Source organism: Lissotriton helveticus, chromosome 3_2 (genome assembly GCF_964261635.1).
Source record: "Lissotriton helveticus chromosome 3_2, aLisHel1.1, whole genome shotgun sequence".
Classification (NCBI taxonomy): Eukaryota; Metazoa; Chordata; class Amphibia; order Caudata; family Salamandridae; genus Lissotriton; species Lissotriton helveticus.
In genome coordinates this window covers 380,780,180-380,800,976 of record NC_136062.1, presented here as the reverse complement: position 1 = coordinate 380,800,976, position 20,797 = coordinate 380,780,180, and the positions used below count along the sequence as shown (strand labels likewise).

Here is a 20,797-nt window from a genome sequence, read left to right as displayed (position 1 = left end):
ATGGCCTATCGCCTATTAGCAAGGAGGTCCTGGCCCCAGTTAGTGACGTAAAAAGTCGCGCTAACCGGGGTCATTGCCAGTTTTGTGACACCTGCTAATATCGGGAGTTAGCAGTACCTAACATGGGGGGGTGGATTATGCTGATACGACCACAGGGTTGTATCAGCAAGGTTTTCCACCTTCCCCATGCAACATCACTGTTTTTCTCCCGATGTTGGCCCTTCCCTCCCGCTATCGCTGGAATATATATCACCATGGCCCTAATTGTTGCTAATACAGCGTTAGCGTGGTGATATATTCCAGCGATAGCTGGCGATAGAAATATTTGTTATTTTTCGCAGCTTCTTGCTAATATGCCCCATTTATTTAATTATGGAGATAAAGGCAACAGAAGGGAGCTATTGTAATTATAGTGTGTATGCAACGTCAGCTGATGAAACGACATGCATTGGGCCTCCAAATATACCCATGCCAGTTTCTTTTATTTCAGGAGCGTTTGGCTATTTTGAAGTGACGCACGACATCACAAAGTACACAAACGCCAAGGTGTTTGAGTGCATTGGGAAAAGGACACCAATTGCTGTTCGCTTCTCCACCGTGGGTAAGGCTAAAAAGTGAATAAATGGTTTGTTGTCTCTTTTTACTTGCATTTCCTTCTTGCACTTAAATATTGCCTTTAATTACACGTGTTGTATCAGATGTATTCTGTTATGTTACGTTAAGTTAAGTGCAATATCACCCGCGAGAGTATCCTGGCGCTGACCATTCTCAGATGTTTCTGTGGGCCACCATTATTCAAGAGGGCAGAGGTGTGATCAAAGTGGGATGGTAGGTGGTGGTTTCGTAGGCTATAGTTAGCTAATCAAACAGGTTAGGAACTGTGTTTTGAAAGCTTGAAGTGGAGTAACTGCCTTGATCTAGCGGTGGTTGTGCCAGCCCCCTCCACGCTGTACCTCAGTCATTGACGTGGAGATCTTCCTTGGTGGAGTAACTGCCTTGATCTAGCGGTGGTCGTGCCAGCCCCCTCCACGCTGTACCTCAGTCATTGACGTGGAGATCTTCCTTGGTGGGTGTGACGTCAAGGCACTCTTTTCCTTCCACTGTCGACCAGTGCTCACTCTATTAACATCCTGTTGCAATGTTGCTAGTTAGTGATGCCTCTAGTTGTCATACAGGTGATTGTTGGGGCTAAAGCCGATTGGGGGAGAGCTGGACAGGTGCTCTAAGGTGATGGTGACAGGTTGATGGTCAGAACCTGAGCACTCTTAGACTGTTACCGGCTGGGAACAGGCTGCCCCAGGATGCTTTGGTGATCTCATGAGCTACCTTTGCTTTGTGGTGGTCCTGTCCAGGTTTTGGGGGTACCTGTGCTCTTCTCTGTGTGCTGATTCTTTTTGTTTTCCTAGCTGGAGAGCGGGGCTCCGCCGACACCGTCCGAGACCCCCGCGGGTTCGCCGTGAAGTTCTATACCGAAGATGGAAACTGGGATCTGACTGGAAACAACACCCCCATCTTCTTCATCAGGGATGCGATGCTGGTCAGTATGGGATCTCTGCACATATGAGTGGTATCAGGTGTGCTAATTGTCTCTTTAATAGGATTTTGTTATACTGGTATAGGTTTGGGCCCTAATTATGGGTGCTGTAGAAGGTGTCGTGATCTTTATGGCACCCAGAAAACGTTTGTACTCCAGAAATGCTGTAATTTTTCCTCTAATAAGGGACTCCCAGACCTGTGTTTCAGTTTGTGCTTCTAAACAGCACAATTTCTATTCTACTGAAGCGGGTTGCCATTCAGACTTCTTTCTGTGTGATTTTCGGACCTAGCTGGGTGGCATTAACGCACCTGAGTACAGTCCATAAGGTGGTTTTGTGCGAATCAGCTGACGCCTCTGTGATGTGCACTAACTTCTTTCGTATGATGTCACCTGTTTTGTCGTTCAGCAAAAGCACCACTAACATGCAATTACTGGCTTTCTGTGATCTCAGATGATGTGATGTCCGGCAGCAGTCTCCTGGGTGTGTATTTAGTGGCTTTGTGACATCTGATGGTTTGCAACTCAGAAGAAACATCACACAACTATTTTCTAGGTATGGCTTGACAGCAAAGCTGTTTGCGGATCTTGTATGATCATCAGAAAAAGAGCTTTAAGAACTAGTCCTGAGAGAGAGGATTAGGCGCTGACTACATGAGAATCTCCCACTCTGCAATCTTTTGATTGGGCGAAAGGCGTGTGCTGAATTAGAGTGTTTGGGTTACATTTTTTGCTTTGTTTAAAAGTTTACACTACATCAATACATAAGGCCTAAATAGGTCTTTGGTGAAATGCCAGTGACCAAGACTAAACTGTGTGAGAAATATAATGAAAAAGGTAATATGCTTGACTTGTTTACTGTGAACACATATGTTAAATGCAATGGGCATTTATTGGCGGCTCACTATTACACTGTGCTAAATCCTGGTATTTCATAACATGGAGACCTACAAATGGCTACAGTAGGGGAGGGTTTTGGTGTTGGTTACTCCCTCTGGCAAACTCTGAGAGTAGAATATTTTCACTGTGGCCATATATATATGTTAATATAATATATTGATTAGTCAGCTTTAATTTTGCACATATTTGTAATTTTGTGGCTAATTATCTGATGTTTTTGTTGTGGGTGAGTATGCATATGGGTTAGTAATGGTAACAAGCTAATGATAAAGGCACTAGCCCTGATGGTTTAATTGAGAAAAATATGTCAGTTGCCCAATCTGGTTATTTTGTAAAGTTACGACACAGGCAGAAGGCCTCACTTATCGTTAAAGACATATATTAAAATCAAAGGGCTTTTACAGGTAAATTCTTATTACACTATGTTAAAGCCTGTCTGATGCCGGCTTCATGATTCATCCAGCCACGCGACTAGCCTTCTCTCAAGTCTCCTGACTAGCAGCTGTGGTTTCCTGCTTTTCCATACATGCGACTCTGCACGCCATTGTGATCGTCTTGGGCCTGCTACTTGTCCCTGGTTTCCAACGACCTTGCGCCCAACCACCCCGAACTTCTGACGGTGGACCCCAGACCACTGTCAAATTATGGTAACCTGGCTCTGATGATGGCCTAACACCACTACAGGCCGAAACGCCGTCGACTTTAACAGTGGAATTCTCGGCGCCCCCCTCAAGGATATGCTACGTGATTACTTTGTATTCATAATCATTTATTGCTTGGCTATCCTTATCTGTATAATTCTAAAACTCACTTGTTCTTTGTTGTGCTCTTCACCGTCGCTGTAAATACTACACAGGCGCGCAACACCCATTGGACTCAAAGGGCTTCAGCCCCCCCGTCGTGTGTGGCAGCCCGGGATGAGACAGCTTCCCGGGCACACACACAGCTGCATCTGAGCACTTCACAGGTCTTTAAATGACCATTTGTATGTTAATGAGGCCTTGCTGTTTCACCCATTCTAAGAGCCCCTGCAGCTCCACTTTGCCTATTGAGTAAAGATGTAGCCCCCCTGAATTTTTTTCTTAGCCCCCCCCCCGAAATTTGGCTCTAGTTGCACCTCTGATACTATCTCACGTGTCACTTGCGCCGTCACAGTCCTTCTCGAGCACTTGTGCACAGTATCCAAGGGGTTACATGTCATTCAGTGTAACGCAGTGCAACTCTGTTTGTTTGATCATATGAAACTGAATATGTCAAATGTGTAACTGCACCAATACAATTTGTTTCACAAGGAACCTCGTCTCCCTGGTTTTCTCCCCTTCTTGATTTATCTCTTAATTGTGCTAATTGTAATTGACCTCCTATTGACACCCTTTTGAGACATTGTTGTTTGTTACAAAAGCCTTTAGACAGGCATTTATTTACATAAAAGCTCACAGATTGCCATGGCAGGCATGGATTTTGGTGTTGGTTACAATTGTTATCCACTCCACCAAACCCCAGTGATAGATGATTTGCTCTGTTAGTCCCTAGAATGCGGGGTAGTTAATTGTTTTTTCTTTTGTTTGGGCTTGCTTATGTGTGGTAAAATGACAGAGGGGGGCTGTGAGAATAGAATGGTTTGGGCCATCCATAGTTCCCCGGGTTGGCATCAATGTAGATAATGTGCTTGTAAGGTGAAAGGTTTTTCCTGAATTCTTGTAAAAAACAAACACATTTTTACCTGGAAAAATGAACTTTTTGTTCCACGTGTTTTCTATGGTTGTTTGAACTATAGTTGTAAAGAGTACACCCCTGCGATTTAAACATTGAAGAGGAGGTTTCGTTTAGTCTTGAGAAGAAAAATATGTTGTGCCATTTCCTGCAAAATCAGGGACTGCAGTCAGGGCGCAGTGCCCACACGAATATTGTGAGGGTGTTTACACCATAAGTGTAGTGACATTTTGCCTTTCATACTAATCGTCTGATGCTCTCTTGCTGGTGTCATTCAAACTAGTAACCTGACAGTAACACTGCCTAATATTTGCAAGACCTCGATTACCGATATAACCGTAAGCTTAGTTCCTCAACTCTCAGGCCCTGATATTGGTGCACTGTGATGGGTCCGAGTAATTACTGATGACATCTACTTACCAGGACAAGATAGAAAACTATCTGAATTGCGTATTACATGCAGCAAACTACACCCAGAAAAAAGATATGTCTAAATGCTTTGATGTTATATTTGCATCTAAGGAATCGCCTCCTAGTAGAAATCCCAAAAATGGTACAGCTAAGTTTGTCTTAGTGTCTAAGCTTGCCTAGATGAAAACATTGATTACGTCTGATCACATCATATTTCACTTTCAGTTCAAAATACTTTATTTCGGTCAGAATGCCCTAAAAAATGCAAACAACTGCAGCCAATCATTTCTAGAATTATATCATACAAGCAATCACAATTAACTTTACTTTGTCAAACCCACTCAGGTCAGTTCAGTCACAAGTGTCGTGAGTTTGAGTGAGTCGTAGCGGTGCCCTTTTTATCAATTCAACTTTGTGCCCATCATTTCTGCTTCCATTTACTACTAAAAACCTGGCTATCTTCTTCATGGTGTGTGGAATGGCGCGTGCTTGTCTTGTACCCAAGAGCGCTGCTTGTTTGTCGTTGACTTTCCAACTCTATGTAATGCTTTGGGGTGAGCGCGGACTCTTTAAAACATACAACTAAACTGCACAAGCAGTCTCATTTAGACCCCGGTGGGTGACACTCCTGGTCGGTGGAGTTGGAATCTATGCTTCTTCGGAGGTTCCGCTGATGCGGGGGCTATTCTGATGGTAGAAGTATTAGTTGGGCGGGCGCCATTTTACTTTGACCCCACCCCTTCTTTTAACAGCAAACTCCCAATGGCCCTGCAGCCCAGGCATTCATTTTGTTACGCATCATAGTTTGATTTTCATGATCGTGACTGACTGACATACCCGGCATCTCAGTCCCGAGTAGGGAAAACTAGTGACAGTTGTCCTAACCTAAACAGGGTGGGCCACTGCCATGATTATCAGATGGCCGGGTAGCAGACAGCCTGTACAGTTAGCAGGGCGGGTGAACGAATAATTTACGTTAGTTCTCTGCCTCTACTAACATACACATGTCCGCCTGAGTGTTCTCCATATCACTGTGGTTCTCTTTGTAGTTTGCATGTAGTGTAATTCTGGCACTGATTTTGGCTCCCAGCAAAGAGGGGGATGATGCTGTGAATTATTCTAAATATTAAGGTCTTGCCTGCCTCCTGATCACGTGGCACAGCGCAATGCCGCCATTTTCAATTCCAGTCCTTTAATGGTGCTTCTACACATTTATATACAGCAACCCTACTTTTATCTTGGTACCTGCTTGGCACAAGTACTCTCTACGGTTTGTCAGTTGCAGTGCACTCCAGGTCCGAGAGTCTTAGTACTCATAGCTGAACAGTTAATCCTACAGCATCTTTTCTTGCCAAAACTGTCTGGCCTTGTTGGCTTTTTGAAGTGCTTTGACCCTGTGAGGGTTAGAGTAAACAAATAAAAGTGTTTTCTAATTTGTCAAAAGTGATTGAAGGACAATCCCACAGCTCAGCACAACAGTTTTGGCCCCTTGCCATGGAACTTGCATTTCCAGTTCAGATCCTAAGTGTACATTTGATTCAAACCATTTGCTCTGGTTGTGAATCAAATATTTGTTTAATTTAAAATGCTCTGGTTGACTTGAAAACCCAGGTGTGTGTGGGCAGGGCACGGTCTCACGCCAGCAATTGCAGGAATGCTGGCCGAAGCACAATTGTCTCTTTTATCGCTTTTACACTGCTTTGAAACTTGCCCACCAAGATAGTATTCTCGTAGATTATTCAGACCGCCACGAACCAGCGTCTTCCTCCTATAACTGCAGTAGATTTCTGTCTTCCGCTGCTTCTCAAACATCCCCAAGAAATCTCTGTAAATCGAGATTCCCGTGGGTGCCCCTCCTCTGCAGCATCACTTCAAAGAAGTATCCTTGCTCTTGCAGGCATAATACAATGTGAGATGTGAAGTGTCACAGGAATATTTCTTTTTCAATTTCTTTCTCTATAAACTATAAAGAAAATATTTTGATTTGCCAAGGAACTGCTGGGCATATTACCAACAAGTAGCGATATTTATCGCTAAATAGGCTTAGCAACGATTTGTTTATCGCTGCCTATCGCTGGATATGTTAGCGGAGAAAACATGCTATTAGCAAAGTTTTTCTCCATTGTGCTAAAATATCCAGCGATAGCGGCGAAATGCGTGAATATCGCTGAGAATACAGCGATATTCACGCATTAGCGACGAAATGCTCTTAGCCATGTTATCCACCTCCCATTGGTTAACATGGCTAAGAACTGGTCTGAGCAGGCGTTCGTTTTTGGCGATAGCGGGTATATTTCCATCGCTATGCCTGCCTTGCTAATAGACGAAAGCGACGTTAGCAACTGCTTTCAGTCGTTAACAGGTTGGGTACGCCCACTTTGCATGTCATTAGCGATAAATATCGCTGACGTGCAAAGCGGGCCCCAAACCGCTTGCTATCGCCTAAAAGCTGTCGCTAACATTAGTTAGCGACAGCTTGCTAATAGAGTGATAGAATTATCGCCGCTTAGCGGCCGAAAACTGCCGCAAAACCATCGCCACCCTTGGTAATATGCCCCTGCTTTCCTTTGCTGAAAAAAGAGCGCATGCTTGCAACTTTCCACGTACCATTTACATACTTTTCAGGGACAAAATGCAATGTGTGAGTGGGATGGGAAGAGCGTTGGAGGAGGTTGTTAACAACTACAGAGTTAGGATTTTGTGGGTGTCTCTAAACCTTCCAGTAGCCATGCCTTGGCCGCCCTAAAGATGTTTTTCGTACTGAAGATGAATCTAGGTGTTCATGAAAGATTAGACTAGAAATTCAAATTCTTATCCCATCATAAGGGGGACTTTGGTAGTGTCAGCCATCACATGGCCTGCCTCTGCAGCTGCAGCACTTGCTGGGGTCTATATTGGGGCGGACACACATTGCTACCTACCTGGTCACACAGCCCCACGACCACATGGTTCAACCTGGATCCAAACTCAGCTTCTTCAATGCTCAAGCCAGCCCCACTCTCCACCTCACTGTCTCTCCTTCAATCAATCCCTCTCTTCTCCCACTCCGATCTATTCCTACTCTCTCCTCCACCCATCTCTCCCTCTGCATCTATCTCCCTCTCCTGCTGTTGTAGCTCTCAGGGAGCTGGAGAAAGTGGTGCCAGGAGCTGCTCTGAGCCTTCAGAAACCACCCTCCTGCTCCAGCCCTCCAGGTAAATGCCTGAAGGAATAGATGGCCAGTTCGGCCCTGCATGTCATTCCTACTAGAGTGATAATTCCCTCCGGAGCTGAGCATGTGCCTGGAGCAGCCTCGGACTGGCGAGGTGGGCAATTGGCCATCGGCCGATGGGCTCCGGCTGAGGCTAGTTCGTAGGCTTCTTATTTGTCTACCAAGTACTCCGCCCCTGGTGCGCAACATGAAAGGCTGGTTAGTCTTAACAAACCCATACTCGGCGGACCCTATGCACATGAAGTCAGGCCAGTGGGTTATGCCAGAGGCAGAATGACAATGGCTGCTCCATCTATCACAGCAAGAGGTGTGGCTGCCCTCTGCTCCCTCCAGGTGTGACAGCTGCCTCAAGGTGCTGCTGAGGGGCAGCCATTAGCACCTGCTCTGCAGGGCACTGGGCAGGAGAGAGGACTAGAGGGGTGGTGGGGGTTGGTGTGGGCCCGTGAGGGAGCTCCACAGTTTATTTGTTGTCCCCCTCCACTCCATGCAACAGGCGGAGATAACCCAGTGTCTTCTATTCGAATTTGTCTGCCAGATATCATTACTGCAGTCATTCGGGACAGGTTGTGTGTCCTTTAAAACTGGGAAACCAGTTTCAAGTCCCCGCTTCAGATCAACATCCTGTGATTCTGGGCAAACCACTTAATCTACATGAACCTAAAAAAAATATGACTCTCTGTAATGTTATCTTGTGCTCAGCAAAGGGCTCCATTGCCTCTGGGCCAAGGTTCTGCTGTTCTTACTATCATCATTCCCTTTTTGAGAACATACACGTGATGCTACCCAAAAGCAAAACAAAAAAAAAATACAATTTTTAGCAGTCCCTAGGTTTTGGAGGGCCTCTCTTCAGTACTGTAAAAAATAAAATAAATATCGAAAAAGCCCAGGGTGAGTCTTAAAGGCAGTCTAGTTGTATCCGAACATTAATCAAAGCATCCACAGGAAATGTATGGATAAAAAAGCAATTAAAAGTAAGTTCCTGGTATTTTTGATAATTTTGTACTTCCCAAGTATATTTTTTGCATCGGGATCATAATTTACTATTTAGGTGCTGGCCCAATAACCTTGGAAATACTTGTATTACTGCCAATAGTTGCCATGATTTAGCTCCCTGATCCTTACCTAGCAGTGTACTGCAAAAAGTTGTGACCTTTGAATGCAGACCACTATGTGTTGGCTGCCCGGGCACCATTGTGGCCCCCAATACAACCCTAGCCTATGCCTGGGTTCACCTTGCGCCGGGATCTATGATAATATCAAATCCCACTATCCGTGAAGGGTAACATATATATCACCTAAAAGTAACCAAAACAACTCTGACCAAGAATGACGTGTACCCTGTAGCAGAAATGCGAATGTATCTGTATGAAAACTCAGTAAAATACTTTGAAATCAAAACCATGATCAGTTTGTTTTTTTAATGTCAGCATTCATTTATTTTTATTTATTTAAAGAGTTTTATATAGCGCTGGCTAGACCTGGAGGTATCAGAGCGCTTTACATGAGAATCAACAATGCAACATAAAAAGTTCAACAATTACACAATAAATCCCAAATAGGCAATACAATTAGGAGAGGAGAGAATGGGTCATAGTGGTGGCTTTTACATTGAACAAATCCAAGTTGTTACAGATTTCTCTGGGTTTATCCCCTTCGCCGCGGGGCTAATTCCCCCAGTGTGGAGGGGTTAGGGGGGCCGCGCGCGGTGGCGCTGAGCTCGTCATGACCACGCCCGTTTTCGTAGAACACTCAGCACAGCAGGGATTTATCCCCGCGTGGGAGCGCCACAGCGGTCATGACAAGCTCACCTCGTCATGAGCACAGCGCCACTGTGCCTCATGACGAGCTGCGCTCGTCATGAGCACCGAAGGTGTTATAGTACTGTAGATGAACAAAGAAAGTGAAATCAACAAGAATCAACATTGCACAACCCGGCAGCATCGTATGCGCAGTAAGAAAAGAGTTACGAGGCTTGGGGGCAACGCAGGACAGCTCCGCCTGAGCATCGGCTTTCTTTAAGTACCCTCCTTCTTTTCCTGGGTCCCTGTAGCGGGTTAGGCTGTTTTTAGGTCTCGCCTGTCGATGCGCATGCGCATCGAGCTTGCGAGCCTATTGCGGCTTAAACAAGCTTTAACTAAGAAGCAAGGAATCGTGGCGATTCCTTGCAGTGCCCGTGACTTTTAAGCTCAATGCGCATGTGCATTGAGCTTAAAAGCGCGTGCACAGCCGCCCGCATTCCTCCGACACCTTTGAAGTGAAGCTTAGCTTCACTTCAAAGGCCCGGCTTCTTCACACCCACATGCCGCTCTGCCCCGCTCCGCCCCCTCTCCTGAGTCATCCTGCCTGCCCAGACTTCTCCTCCCCCCTAATTACATCCCGCTTTCACTTGTTTTTTGTTCCGACTCGACGTGCACAGCTACCCTCCCCCCGCCCCCTCCCGCCACGCAATGCCGAGAGCTTGTTTGGAGCTGCAAACAATCTTGTCATCTGTTTTGTTTTGATGGGTCCCCGTCTAGGCTGGCGTTTCTAAAAGGCTGACTTGGTTTTTATTTTCCTTCGGTTAATAAACAAAATAAAGGTAGAACTACCTCCATGCTGCTTATGCTGCCTCTTACATAAGGTCTAGCTGCTAGGGCTCCTGCTTTTAGCCTCTACCCTCTTCTAAATAGTGCCTCTTAGAGCGTGTCATAGGGGCTCGCTCCCTCTGACAGCATTCCTTGCATCTCTTAAAGGGGCAGAGACAGCTAGCGTCTTGCAACCCGATTCGTTCCGCGGACGGGACTCCAGCGGAGCTAAATAACTCCCTAGTGCCAGTTCAATTCACAGTTGCGTCACATCATTCATCACATCATTCATAGAAAGACTTGTCTTGGAAAACAAATGCGTCATATCATTCACAGAGACATGTTTTGGAGAAAAAAATGAACCATTTCTAAAAGTTTACCAACTGCTTTATCCCGCTTTCACTTGTTTTTTGTTCCGACTCGACGTGCACAGCTACCCTCCCCCCGCCCCCTCCCGCCACGCAATGCCGAGAGCTTGTTTGGAGCTGCAAACAATCTTGTCATCTGTTTTGTTTTGATGGGTCCCCGTCTAGGCTGGCGTTTCTAAAAGGCTGACTTGGTTTTTATTTTCCTTCGGTTAATAAACAAAATAAAAGTAGAACTACCTCCATGCTGCTTATGCTGCCTCTTAAATAAGGTCTAGCTGCTAGGGCTTCTGCTTTCAGCCTCTACCCTCTTCTAAATAGTGCCTCTTAGAGCGTGTCATACGGGCTCGCTCCCTCTGACAGCATTCCTTGCATCTCTTAAAGGGGCAGAGACAGCTAGCGTCTTGCAACCCGATTCGTTCCGCGGACGGGACTCCAGCGGAGCTAAATAACTCCCTAGTGCCAGTTCAATTCACAGTTGCGTCACATCATTCATCACATCATTCATAGAAAGACTTGTCTTGGAAAACAAATGCGTCATATCATTCACAGAAAGACATGTTTTGGAGAAAAAAATGAACCATTTCTAAAAGTTTACCAACTGCTTTGCTTGTGGCATGCCCAGTTAAGTTTCAACGGAAAAGAGAGCGAGTGCGTGTGAACTGAGCTTCCGAACGCGCGCTAGTGATCGTATTCTCGAGTCATTTATTTATTTATTTTTGCGGCTTTATGAAGCGTGAGCATTGCCAAAAGGCGTTAACATGCTTTACAAAGAAGAGAAATAAATTATAATGAGTGATAATAGATGAGCGATAAGGAGGTGTCGAAAATGAATCTAAGGCAATAATCAGTTTTACATTTAAAAGTAGTTAAATATATGGGTGCAGATTTCATTGAAGCTTAAATGAACTGTTGGTTCTAATCGCAATTCACATATCAACAAAACAATAAATGGTAGATGGCGATAACAAGATGACAATTTGAGGGAAGTTAAGCATTTTAATGTAATCTCTTCAATCAAGCCACTTCGTCTAATTCATGACATTGCTGATTTAGGTCAATGACGACTTAACGTCAGTTTTTTTTTCTCCCCCAAAAGATATTTCACAAATCAGCAGCGAGTTGTTAGGGGTACAAAGGAAATCTTCACACTCTTTTTATACACTTCACTTTTGTGCTAGAAATGCCTGGATTTGACAGACACCTTCCATGGTTTCGTGTAGTGTTTGCTGTAGTGTTATATTATGTTGTTATATATTTATACAGCGGGATCACCAATTCCTTGGCGTCTTGGCGCTCTGTTCAAACCCCAGTCTGCAGCTGTGATTCATCCATCACAGTTCCTGCATTGCAGATTTTGTTGCACGGCCACATTGCTGTGGATAGGTGATTTGGCATAATAAAATCATGTTTTAAAAATATTATTTTATTCTGTGCCAATTGATTGTAGTTTGCACTCGCCACAGGCAGCACAGTCACACACCCAATGCCACTCACACACGCAACGCCACTCACACACGCAACGCCACTCACACACGCAACGCCACTCACACACGCAACTCATCCACGCAACCCCACTCATCCACGCAACCCCACTCACCCACGCAACCCCACTCACACACGCAACGCCACTCACACACGCAACGCCACTCACACACGCAACGCCACTCACACACGCAACGCCACTCACACACGCAACGCCACTCACACACGCAACGCCACTCACACACGCAACGCCACTCACACACGCAACGCCACTCACACACGCAACGCCACTCACACACGCAACGCCACTCACACACGCAACGCCACTCACACACGCAACGCCACTCACACACGCAACGCCACTCACACACGCAACGCCACTCACACACGCAACGCCACTCACACACGCAACGCCACTCACACACGCAACGCCACTCACACACGCAACGCCACTCACACACGCAACGCCACTCACACGCAACGCCACTCACACACACAACGCCACTCACACACGCAACGCCACTCACACACGCAACGCCACTCACACACGCAACGCCACTCACACACGCAACGCCACTCATCCATGCAACGCCACTCATCCATGCAACGCCACTCATCCATGCAACGCCACTCATCCATGCAACGCCACTCACACACGCAACGCCACTCACACACGCAACGCCACTCATCCACGCAACGCCACTCATCCACACAACGCCACTCACACACGCAACGCCACTCACACACGCAACGCCACTCACACACGCAACGCCACTCACACATGCAACGCCACTCACACATGCAACGCCACTCACCCATGCAACGCCACTCATCCATGCAACGCCACTCATCCATGCAACGCCACTCATCCACGCAACGCCACTCATCGACGCAACGGCACTCACACACGCAACGCCACTCACACACGCAACGCCACTCACCCACGCAACGCCACTCACCCACGCAACGCCACTCACCCACGCAACGCCACTCATCCACGCAACGCCACTCATCCACGCAACGCCACTCATCCACGCAACGCCACTCATCCACGCAACGCCACTCATCCACGCAACGCCACTCATCCACGCAACGCCACTCATCCACGCAACGCCACTCATCCACGCAACGCCACTCATCCACGCAACGCCACTCATCCACGCAACGCCACTCATCCATTTGCAAAACGAAAAAAGTTAAACTCTTCTATTGCGAGACCTATTGCATTTTCAATGCTTGTTTTTGTTGCATTTATGAAACAAGCCGAGCTCTGGGCTCTTTTCATAACAGTGGTGGTTTGATTTCGGTAATCACATGCGAATCAAGTGCTAGTGACATGTCATCACATAAGTAGTTTTTGTTTAGTTCTCTGTTCATTTTATTGAGACAGTGCTTGTTCACAAGAACTCATTTTATGTTGCGCCTCTGGCGGTAGGTCAAACACAAGGCTATTTGTTATGAAAATGGAGATTCATAAAGCTGGCGAGGCGATGAACAAATAATCATTATAACTTCTGGCTCAGTTTCTAAAACCGCAGTATTCATTGGGAGGCAGTTCTCGCAGCATGCACAGCTACTCAGCTGTCAATCATTAAAGTGCGTGCAGAAGACCAGATCACTTCTATTCTTGAAGTTAAATATTTTGTCACATATGTAATTCGCAGGTCTGGAATGATTGACAGGTGATCTCTGGACAGTTAGTGATGTGAGCAGATGAGGGCCACGCTTTCCATTTCGAAGCAGACGGTCCAGCTGCCGAATTACTTGAAGTTCCTAATGCTATGGTCTTACTCCACTTCTGAAACTCTACTTCCAGCCAGACTTACTTCTGCACTTCACGGAGTGTTACTGCAGGTGGCCCTTAGCCGAGTGCAGGATGTCGAGCCTTGTTGCTTTGTTCCCATGTTTTCACCACAAAGTCTCCCTGTGGCTCCAAGGTGCCTGGCACTGGCTGTTCTTTAATGCACCATGGGGGTGTCGCACGGGCAGCCGAGAAGTCAGGAAAGAGAGTGCTGACTGTGGAACAACACCATTGCCTCTCCTGTGACGTGGTACACTGCAGACCCTGCTTCACAAGTTGTTAAAACAAAGCTGTGCATGGGTTGGACACCCACAACTTTCATGTGCTTTCCTAGCATCCTGCACACCTAAGGTCCAGATTGATGGTGCCACAGCTGGGCCCTCGATCTAGGGTCTATCCCCCAGTAGCATCAAGCATCCATTTTGCGATTCCTTAATAGCGAAAAATAACGATTCGCTATTAATGAATAGCAAAATGCAATGCATGAAGAAATCACTAAAAAAATAGCGATTTCTTAAAATTCCTTAATAGGGAATCGCAAATTGCGAGTCGCAATTAAGGAATACCTCCCCATTCATTCCTATGGGCCTAAAGGCCCATAGGAATGAATGGGAAGACATTCTCAATTTGCGAATCGAAATTAACTAATCGCAAATTGAGAATGCGATTTCAAGGGTGCAGGGGTGTCCAAAGGACACCCTGTTACACCCCTGAAATTGATCTGTGCACATATGTTGCGCACACACACGCCCTTAGGGCATGTGTGTGCGCAACATGAGAATTTGAAAAATGCACTTTAGTGCATTTTTCAAAGTTTTTGCAAATTACCATGAAGTTGTACTTCATGGTAATTTGCAAGCCCTATTAGCGAAATCGCTATTTTTTTAACTTTAATGCATTGCATTTAAGGAATCTCAATTTGAGATTCCTTAAATGCAAGTAATTGCAATTTTGCGATTTCTTAATTTGCGATTTTTGCATTTGGGATGATGCATCCCAAATGCAAAAATATCGGTCGCAAAGGGGCAGATTCTGAGAATCTGCCCCTTTGCGAGCGGATTTTACCTTGATGAATCTATGCCTATGAGTTTTGTTGACCATGAGGACAAACTAGACAATTAGGCTAAAAGCTGGCGGAACAGGCAAATTGATCATATCTCGGTTTTTCATGCCGCGCTGGGCTTCATTCCAAGACTATCGGGCGCAGATTTCTTCTGGGATCGCTCCTATTTGGTGAGCATCAAAGATGAGCGAACTTTTCAGGTCATGAACTATGTCTGAGCATGTTTTGGCTTGAAGCCTCTGGCTAGGATGTAATTGGCTCTGCCCTGCACTGAGATCTGAGAATCCATCTTAGGTACCAAGCGGGGGCCTGCAATACCCCATCAGCAGAAGCACCTGGCTATCAGCCTCATCAGACATGAACCTTTTTCAGCAGACAGCTGTAATGTCAGATATCGAAGTCATGGTGGGATATGAATCCTGTCAGACTCTCCTCTGAACTCTGCTGTGGTCAGAGAACCTGTGACGTCATTTACTTGCCCAGATTCCGTCTAATTGTAGAATGGCTTTTGCTATCCTGCCCTTTGCACTTGAACATTGTTTTGCCTCTTGAATGTTCTTACTCCTCAGTGCTTGGTCACTATATCACCCTCACAATTGACGTTCCCATGCTTTAAAGTGCTTACATGTGTGACACATACTTTGTCATCCAAACACCGACAACAAAAGGCAGTGAGGAACCGAAACCCCTTCATATGCCGATGTCTTCTGAGTTGCATCCGTGGGCAGACAGATGAGTCCCCTTGCAGGATGGGTCGGCAACGAGAACACGAGTCCTGCTGATACGTGGTAGCATCACTGCCAGTTGGCACCACCACCCCACCACTTGTCACCCTCTGCAGTCACCATGCTGTATCACCCTACTGTCATCAATGGAGCAGAGGGTGGTGCTTGAGAGGTTTTGTGTCACCCTACTTGTATAGTAAAGGATCCCTGCTCACCAGGTAGTGCTACTCTACTCTTGGTAAACCAAAGGGTCAGACTGATTTGCATATGGCCATGTCAGGGGTGGTTGAGCGAGCTAAAAAATGGTGATGGATTAAACCCAGATCAGTTGACTGGGGGTGAGTGTTTGATTTGCTCAAACGCTCCGTCCATCATCCCCTTTTGTATCGCTCTACTCTTGGTGGCACTGCTAGCTGTGCACACTTGTATACAGCTTTGCCCCGCGTGTGACTTTGCTTCACCTTATAGGGTTTTTTGCGCCTGAAGCATACATGCACTTTTATTCACACTGAGGCTAACATCTCTTCAAGGCTGTCAGCTGCTAAGATAGCCTTTTCTCAGAGATGGTCTTACACAGGTTATGGAAGAGGTGTTAGGGTGGAGCTCTTAAATTAGAGTAACTATAAGACATGTACCCGAGAGAACAGCAACAAAGCAGGTCTTTTTCGCTTGTGACTAAGAAAAGTTCAAGCCTCATTTAGAGATTGGGGGGGAGGGAGGAGTCAGTGTATGCCATAACAAGCATGGCGGAGTACCTTGTCTGTAAAAATGACTCCCACTAAAAGACCCCCATTACCCTGAAGAAAAGCTAACAAAAGGGCATATAGATTTTTTTTACTCCAAAAACAAACTTCTGTATTGAGCTTGTTTTTGTAAAACAAAATTTTGCTGAGTGACCTCATGAAACATGTGGCCGCTCTGCAAACTTTCAGTGCCTTCGGCCGCTACTATGAAGACGCAGAGATCTCTTCGGGGCAGGCAGATATCTCTGAATGTTGGGGCTGTAGTACTAGCTGTAGTGCAGCACAGTACATGCTTCCTCTGCCCTGGTTGCACAGAATGTTGCCTGCAGGCTCTTGATGCAGCCTTCCATCTTCTGCGCTACATCTGTGGACAGCGGTGCATTTCTAGAGTAATACGGGTTGAGTTTCGAATCTGGGGGAGAGCCACGTGTTGCTGGGGTGGCTGGGGCATCCCACCAGACTCCTGGTGGTACCCCTTGTTCTAAGGGCTGAAATGTCAACATTTTATTCTTTTATGTAACAACTTCCCCACCCTCACTTCCCCTCCAGCCTCGGCTGTGAGGACACAATCCATTGTGATGCAATTGCAGCGTGATGGTGTTGCATGATTTCGCAAAAGTGGAGTTGTGACACGGTGGCGAGGGTGGTTGACACAAGTTGACCAGCTCAGAAAGCAGCAATTCATGCTGCAACAGGCCATTTGTCATGAGGTATCAGAATGTGCCTACTCATTGCACTGCAAGTAAAGTTAGCCAAAACATCTGTGAAAAATATCTAAAAGCAGCATATTTTCAAGTAACGTATTCGATATTCACTTTTCTGATATGCTGTTTCATGCCTTTTAATTGAAAGAGAACATGCAAATGCATTGAAGACACGTGAGTGCATTGGTTTTCAGTCTTGCTTCTCAGCTGTGTCCTATGGCCACAATTAATTAACAAGCATTGGCAAAGTCAGCAGGTTTGGCTGCCAAACTTTTGGTTTTGTCAGTGCTTGTTTTGTCATGGTTTTGCTTGTTATATATCACTGAGAAGCCCTTTTAGCGGTCATGCACTTTATAAATAAATAAGAGTAACTCAACCTCAACTTCCTTCACACCGGTGTGATTACCACAGCTACATTGTTCGCTTTCTTTTCAATGGATTTTCCAGTGCCCTGTCTCTTCCAAGAAGAAGAACAGAAAAGGATGAGAATGAGATTTGAGAAACATACACTGTGATTAAGAAGATCTATCGCTAGCAATTATAATCTATATAGCTATTCCATACAAGGATTTAAATAAAAACAATACATTTGAAATAAAAAATGCAAGTAGTGTTCTCATGGTCCTTTTGGTATTTTTCTCTGTTATAAAAATGTACACAACAGTTAAAAATAGGATTGCAGTGCTATCCCATCCTCTTTTCCTCAAGACAAAAGGAAAACAAATCGGTTTAATTTTGTGTCCTGTTCATTCCTGGGTCACTAACTTACTAGTCATGGTGACATATTGTGCTTCCAAATCTGAAAATTATGCAAAACATTAGGACATGAGGATGCAAAATAAGGATTTGCCTAGGTAGGGACACTTTTGGATACAAGATGCTTCTTCACTCTGCTGCCTACCCCTTTCCTGCAAAAGACATGTCTAGGATGATGGCTACCTCCCTCCTTCAGGTGACCTTTCAAGGATGGTGGCCACCCCCTTCCTTCAGAAGACCTCGTAAGGATGGTGGCCACCCCCTTCCTTCAAAAGACCTCCATTAGGATGGTGGCCATCCCCTTCCTTCAGAAGACCTCGTAAGGATGGTGGCCACCCCCTTCCTTCAAAAGACCTCATTAGGATGGTGGCCATCCCCTTCCTTCTGAAGACCTCGTTAGGATGGTGGCCATCCCTTTCCTTCAGAAGACCTCGTTAGGATGGTGGCCACCCCCTTCCTTCAGAAGACCTCGTTAGGATGGTGGCCACCCCCTTCCTTCAGAAGACCTCGTAAGGATGGTGGCCACCCCCTTCCTTCAGAAGACCTCGTAAGGATGGTGGCCACCCCCTTCCTTCAGAAGACCTCGTAAGGATGGTGGCCATCCCCTCCCTTCAGAAGACCTCAAGGGGAGGGTGGCCATCCCCTTCCTTCAGAAGACCTCGTTAGGAGGGTGGCCATCCCCTTCCTTCAGAAGACCTCGTTAGGATGGTGGCCACCCCCTTCCTTCAGAAGACCTTGTTAGGATGGTGGCCATCCCCTTCCTTCAGAAGACCTCGTTAGGATGGTGGCCAACCTTGAGATGACCGCCTGAGGATATTGTAGTCTGTATAGTGCTTGAACCCACTATGTGGACCTCTTCTCAGGTTTACACTTTGTTCACTGCAATATATAATTTTTCAGAAACCTCTCAAGCGGTGACTCCTTCCTTCATTTCTCCCGCTCTAATTAGTTTTTGGGTGATGGAGTTGGTGCCATATGTTATATGGTGTTCAGTACCCATATACCCTCTGTGGTATTAGTGCGTGCTCACTAAGATTGTACCTAGTCTACCTTTGTTTCTAATTACAATTAAATATTACAGCATACTTGGCCAATCATTTCCCTGCCAAACTACTAGGTAAAGTATGTCCCACACTTTCAGTAATATTATAAAAAGAAATTCAGTGACCATTCTCCTGTTCACAAAAAGGAAGTTAAGTTATATTGTCAGTGTGAGCGCGACCTCTTCCCAATCAGGTTTCTTGAATCACTAGTCAGTTCAAAAAAATCTGATGAACCTTTTTTCCATCCACTAGCTCACTTCTCAAAACAGAATTCGCATACAAATGGCCTCATTGTGGAGGTTTATGATCTAATAAATTGGGGAGGGGATGTAACTAGAGCAGTCATCCTCGAAGCTGGGGTACCAGGTTCGAGTCTCGGCAATGGCGCTCAACAGCCTGTGATTCTGAGCAAATCACTTAATCTCCCCGTCCCTAATAAAAATGAATGTGTCCATTTGTAACGATACTGGTGCTCATGTAAAGCCCTCTGATACCTGATGTTGTGGGTCTAGTGCGCGCTATATAAAACTAAAAAAAAATAATAATAAAAGTAAGATGTAGGTTTTAAAGGTAAGATGGATTTTTTCAAGAGAAACTGCTAGTAATTTGAACTAATCTGGACCTTTGTGATGCCTGTACTTTCTGCCATTCAAGGCCTGATTCACAAAGGTAAACTGACACTTTTATATAAGTTCACTCTTTTTCGGTATTCATAAACTACGATTTAACAGTAACTTTATGATTGCAGAGACTCCATAGTCAGGCAGAGAAATATCCCACAGTCAGGACATACACATTAAAAGAGAGGCCGGTCCTATATTCTTATTTGAAGTGTTCTCCGCCCCGACTGTGGAGTCTCCACAGGCGTAAAGTTAGTTACTATTAGATCATAGTTTGTGAACAACCGAAACAGTAAGCCTACACAAGTCTCAGTGTGCCCTTGTGAATCTAAGCCTGAGTATTTCCATGGGGTGACCCTTAAATGGTGGATTGGCTATATGCAGTCTATTCAGAGGATGCCTTTTGTTGTACCACCACGGGTTCTCCATCCTAAAGGTCTCAACACTCTTGAATAAGGGCAATGGGAGTCCTGCTTTTTTCTCAAACTACTCACAGCAGGAGGGCTGGTCAGATCCTAATATTGTCAGGTCTTTCCTCATCTAGTTGTGATTTATGTATGTTTTTCTTTACTTGGTTGAAATATTGTCTTCACCTGCTATATTTATGTTTTTGGAATAAATACAAATGTTTGTTTTTGCAGCATTCTACAACAAATATATGGCTTGAGTCCTGTATACATAAGTGAATATAACTTTTTCTTGCAGAAGACCATCACAGACCTTTAAGTGTCCTTCACTTATTTGGGGTTGAAGTACTAATTTCCCTCCTGTTATCTCTTTTGTTTTGCTGCTTTAGTTCCCGTCCTTTATCCATTCACAGAAGAGAAACCCTCAGACAAATTTGAGAGATCCTGATATGATGTGGGACTTCTGGACTCTTCGCCCTGAGACTCTGCATCAGGTTGGTCAACTAATTACAATTATTTTTTACTTTATTCTAAGGAAATGGCTCTGGAAATATAATTTTTTCAACATAGCTTAAACTGCTTGGATGATTCAAACATGTATAGAATTAGATGTGTAAAATATGCAATGCAGAATTTGTGCATATGGGCTTGTGTATGTGGTTCATCATTTTAACTTATTGAAGTACATCCTTTTTTGGCTCGTGTGCATACTTATGTATAATGTTTGGGCACAGCGGGGTCTAATGTGCATG

General features: G+C 45.3%; 1 protein-coding gene across 1 annotated transcript in view; it reads left to right on the top strand.

Annotated features, from left to right (window-relative positions):
- The window catches only part of LOC144826010 (catalase-like), a 101,555-nt gene that overhangs the window by 47,807 nt on the left and 32,951 nt on the right, over positions 1-20,797 (top strand). The window contains exons 3-5 of the mRNA XM_078684249.1: positions 491-601; positions 1,407-1,537; positions 20,435-20,539. Of these exons, the coding sequence (XP_078540375.1) occupies positions 491-601; positions 1,407-1,537; positions 20,435-20,539 (347 nt within the window). The remainder of the gene's footprint in view (positions 1-490; positions 602-1,406; positions 1,538-20,434; positions 20,540-20,797) is intronic.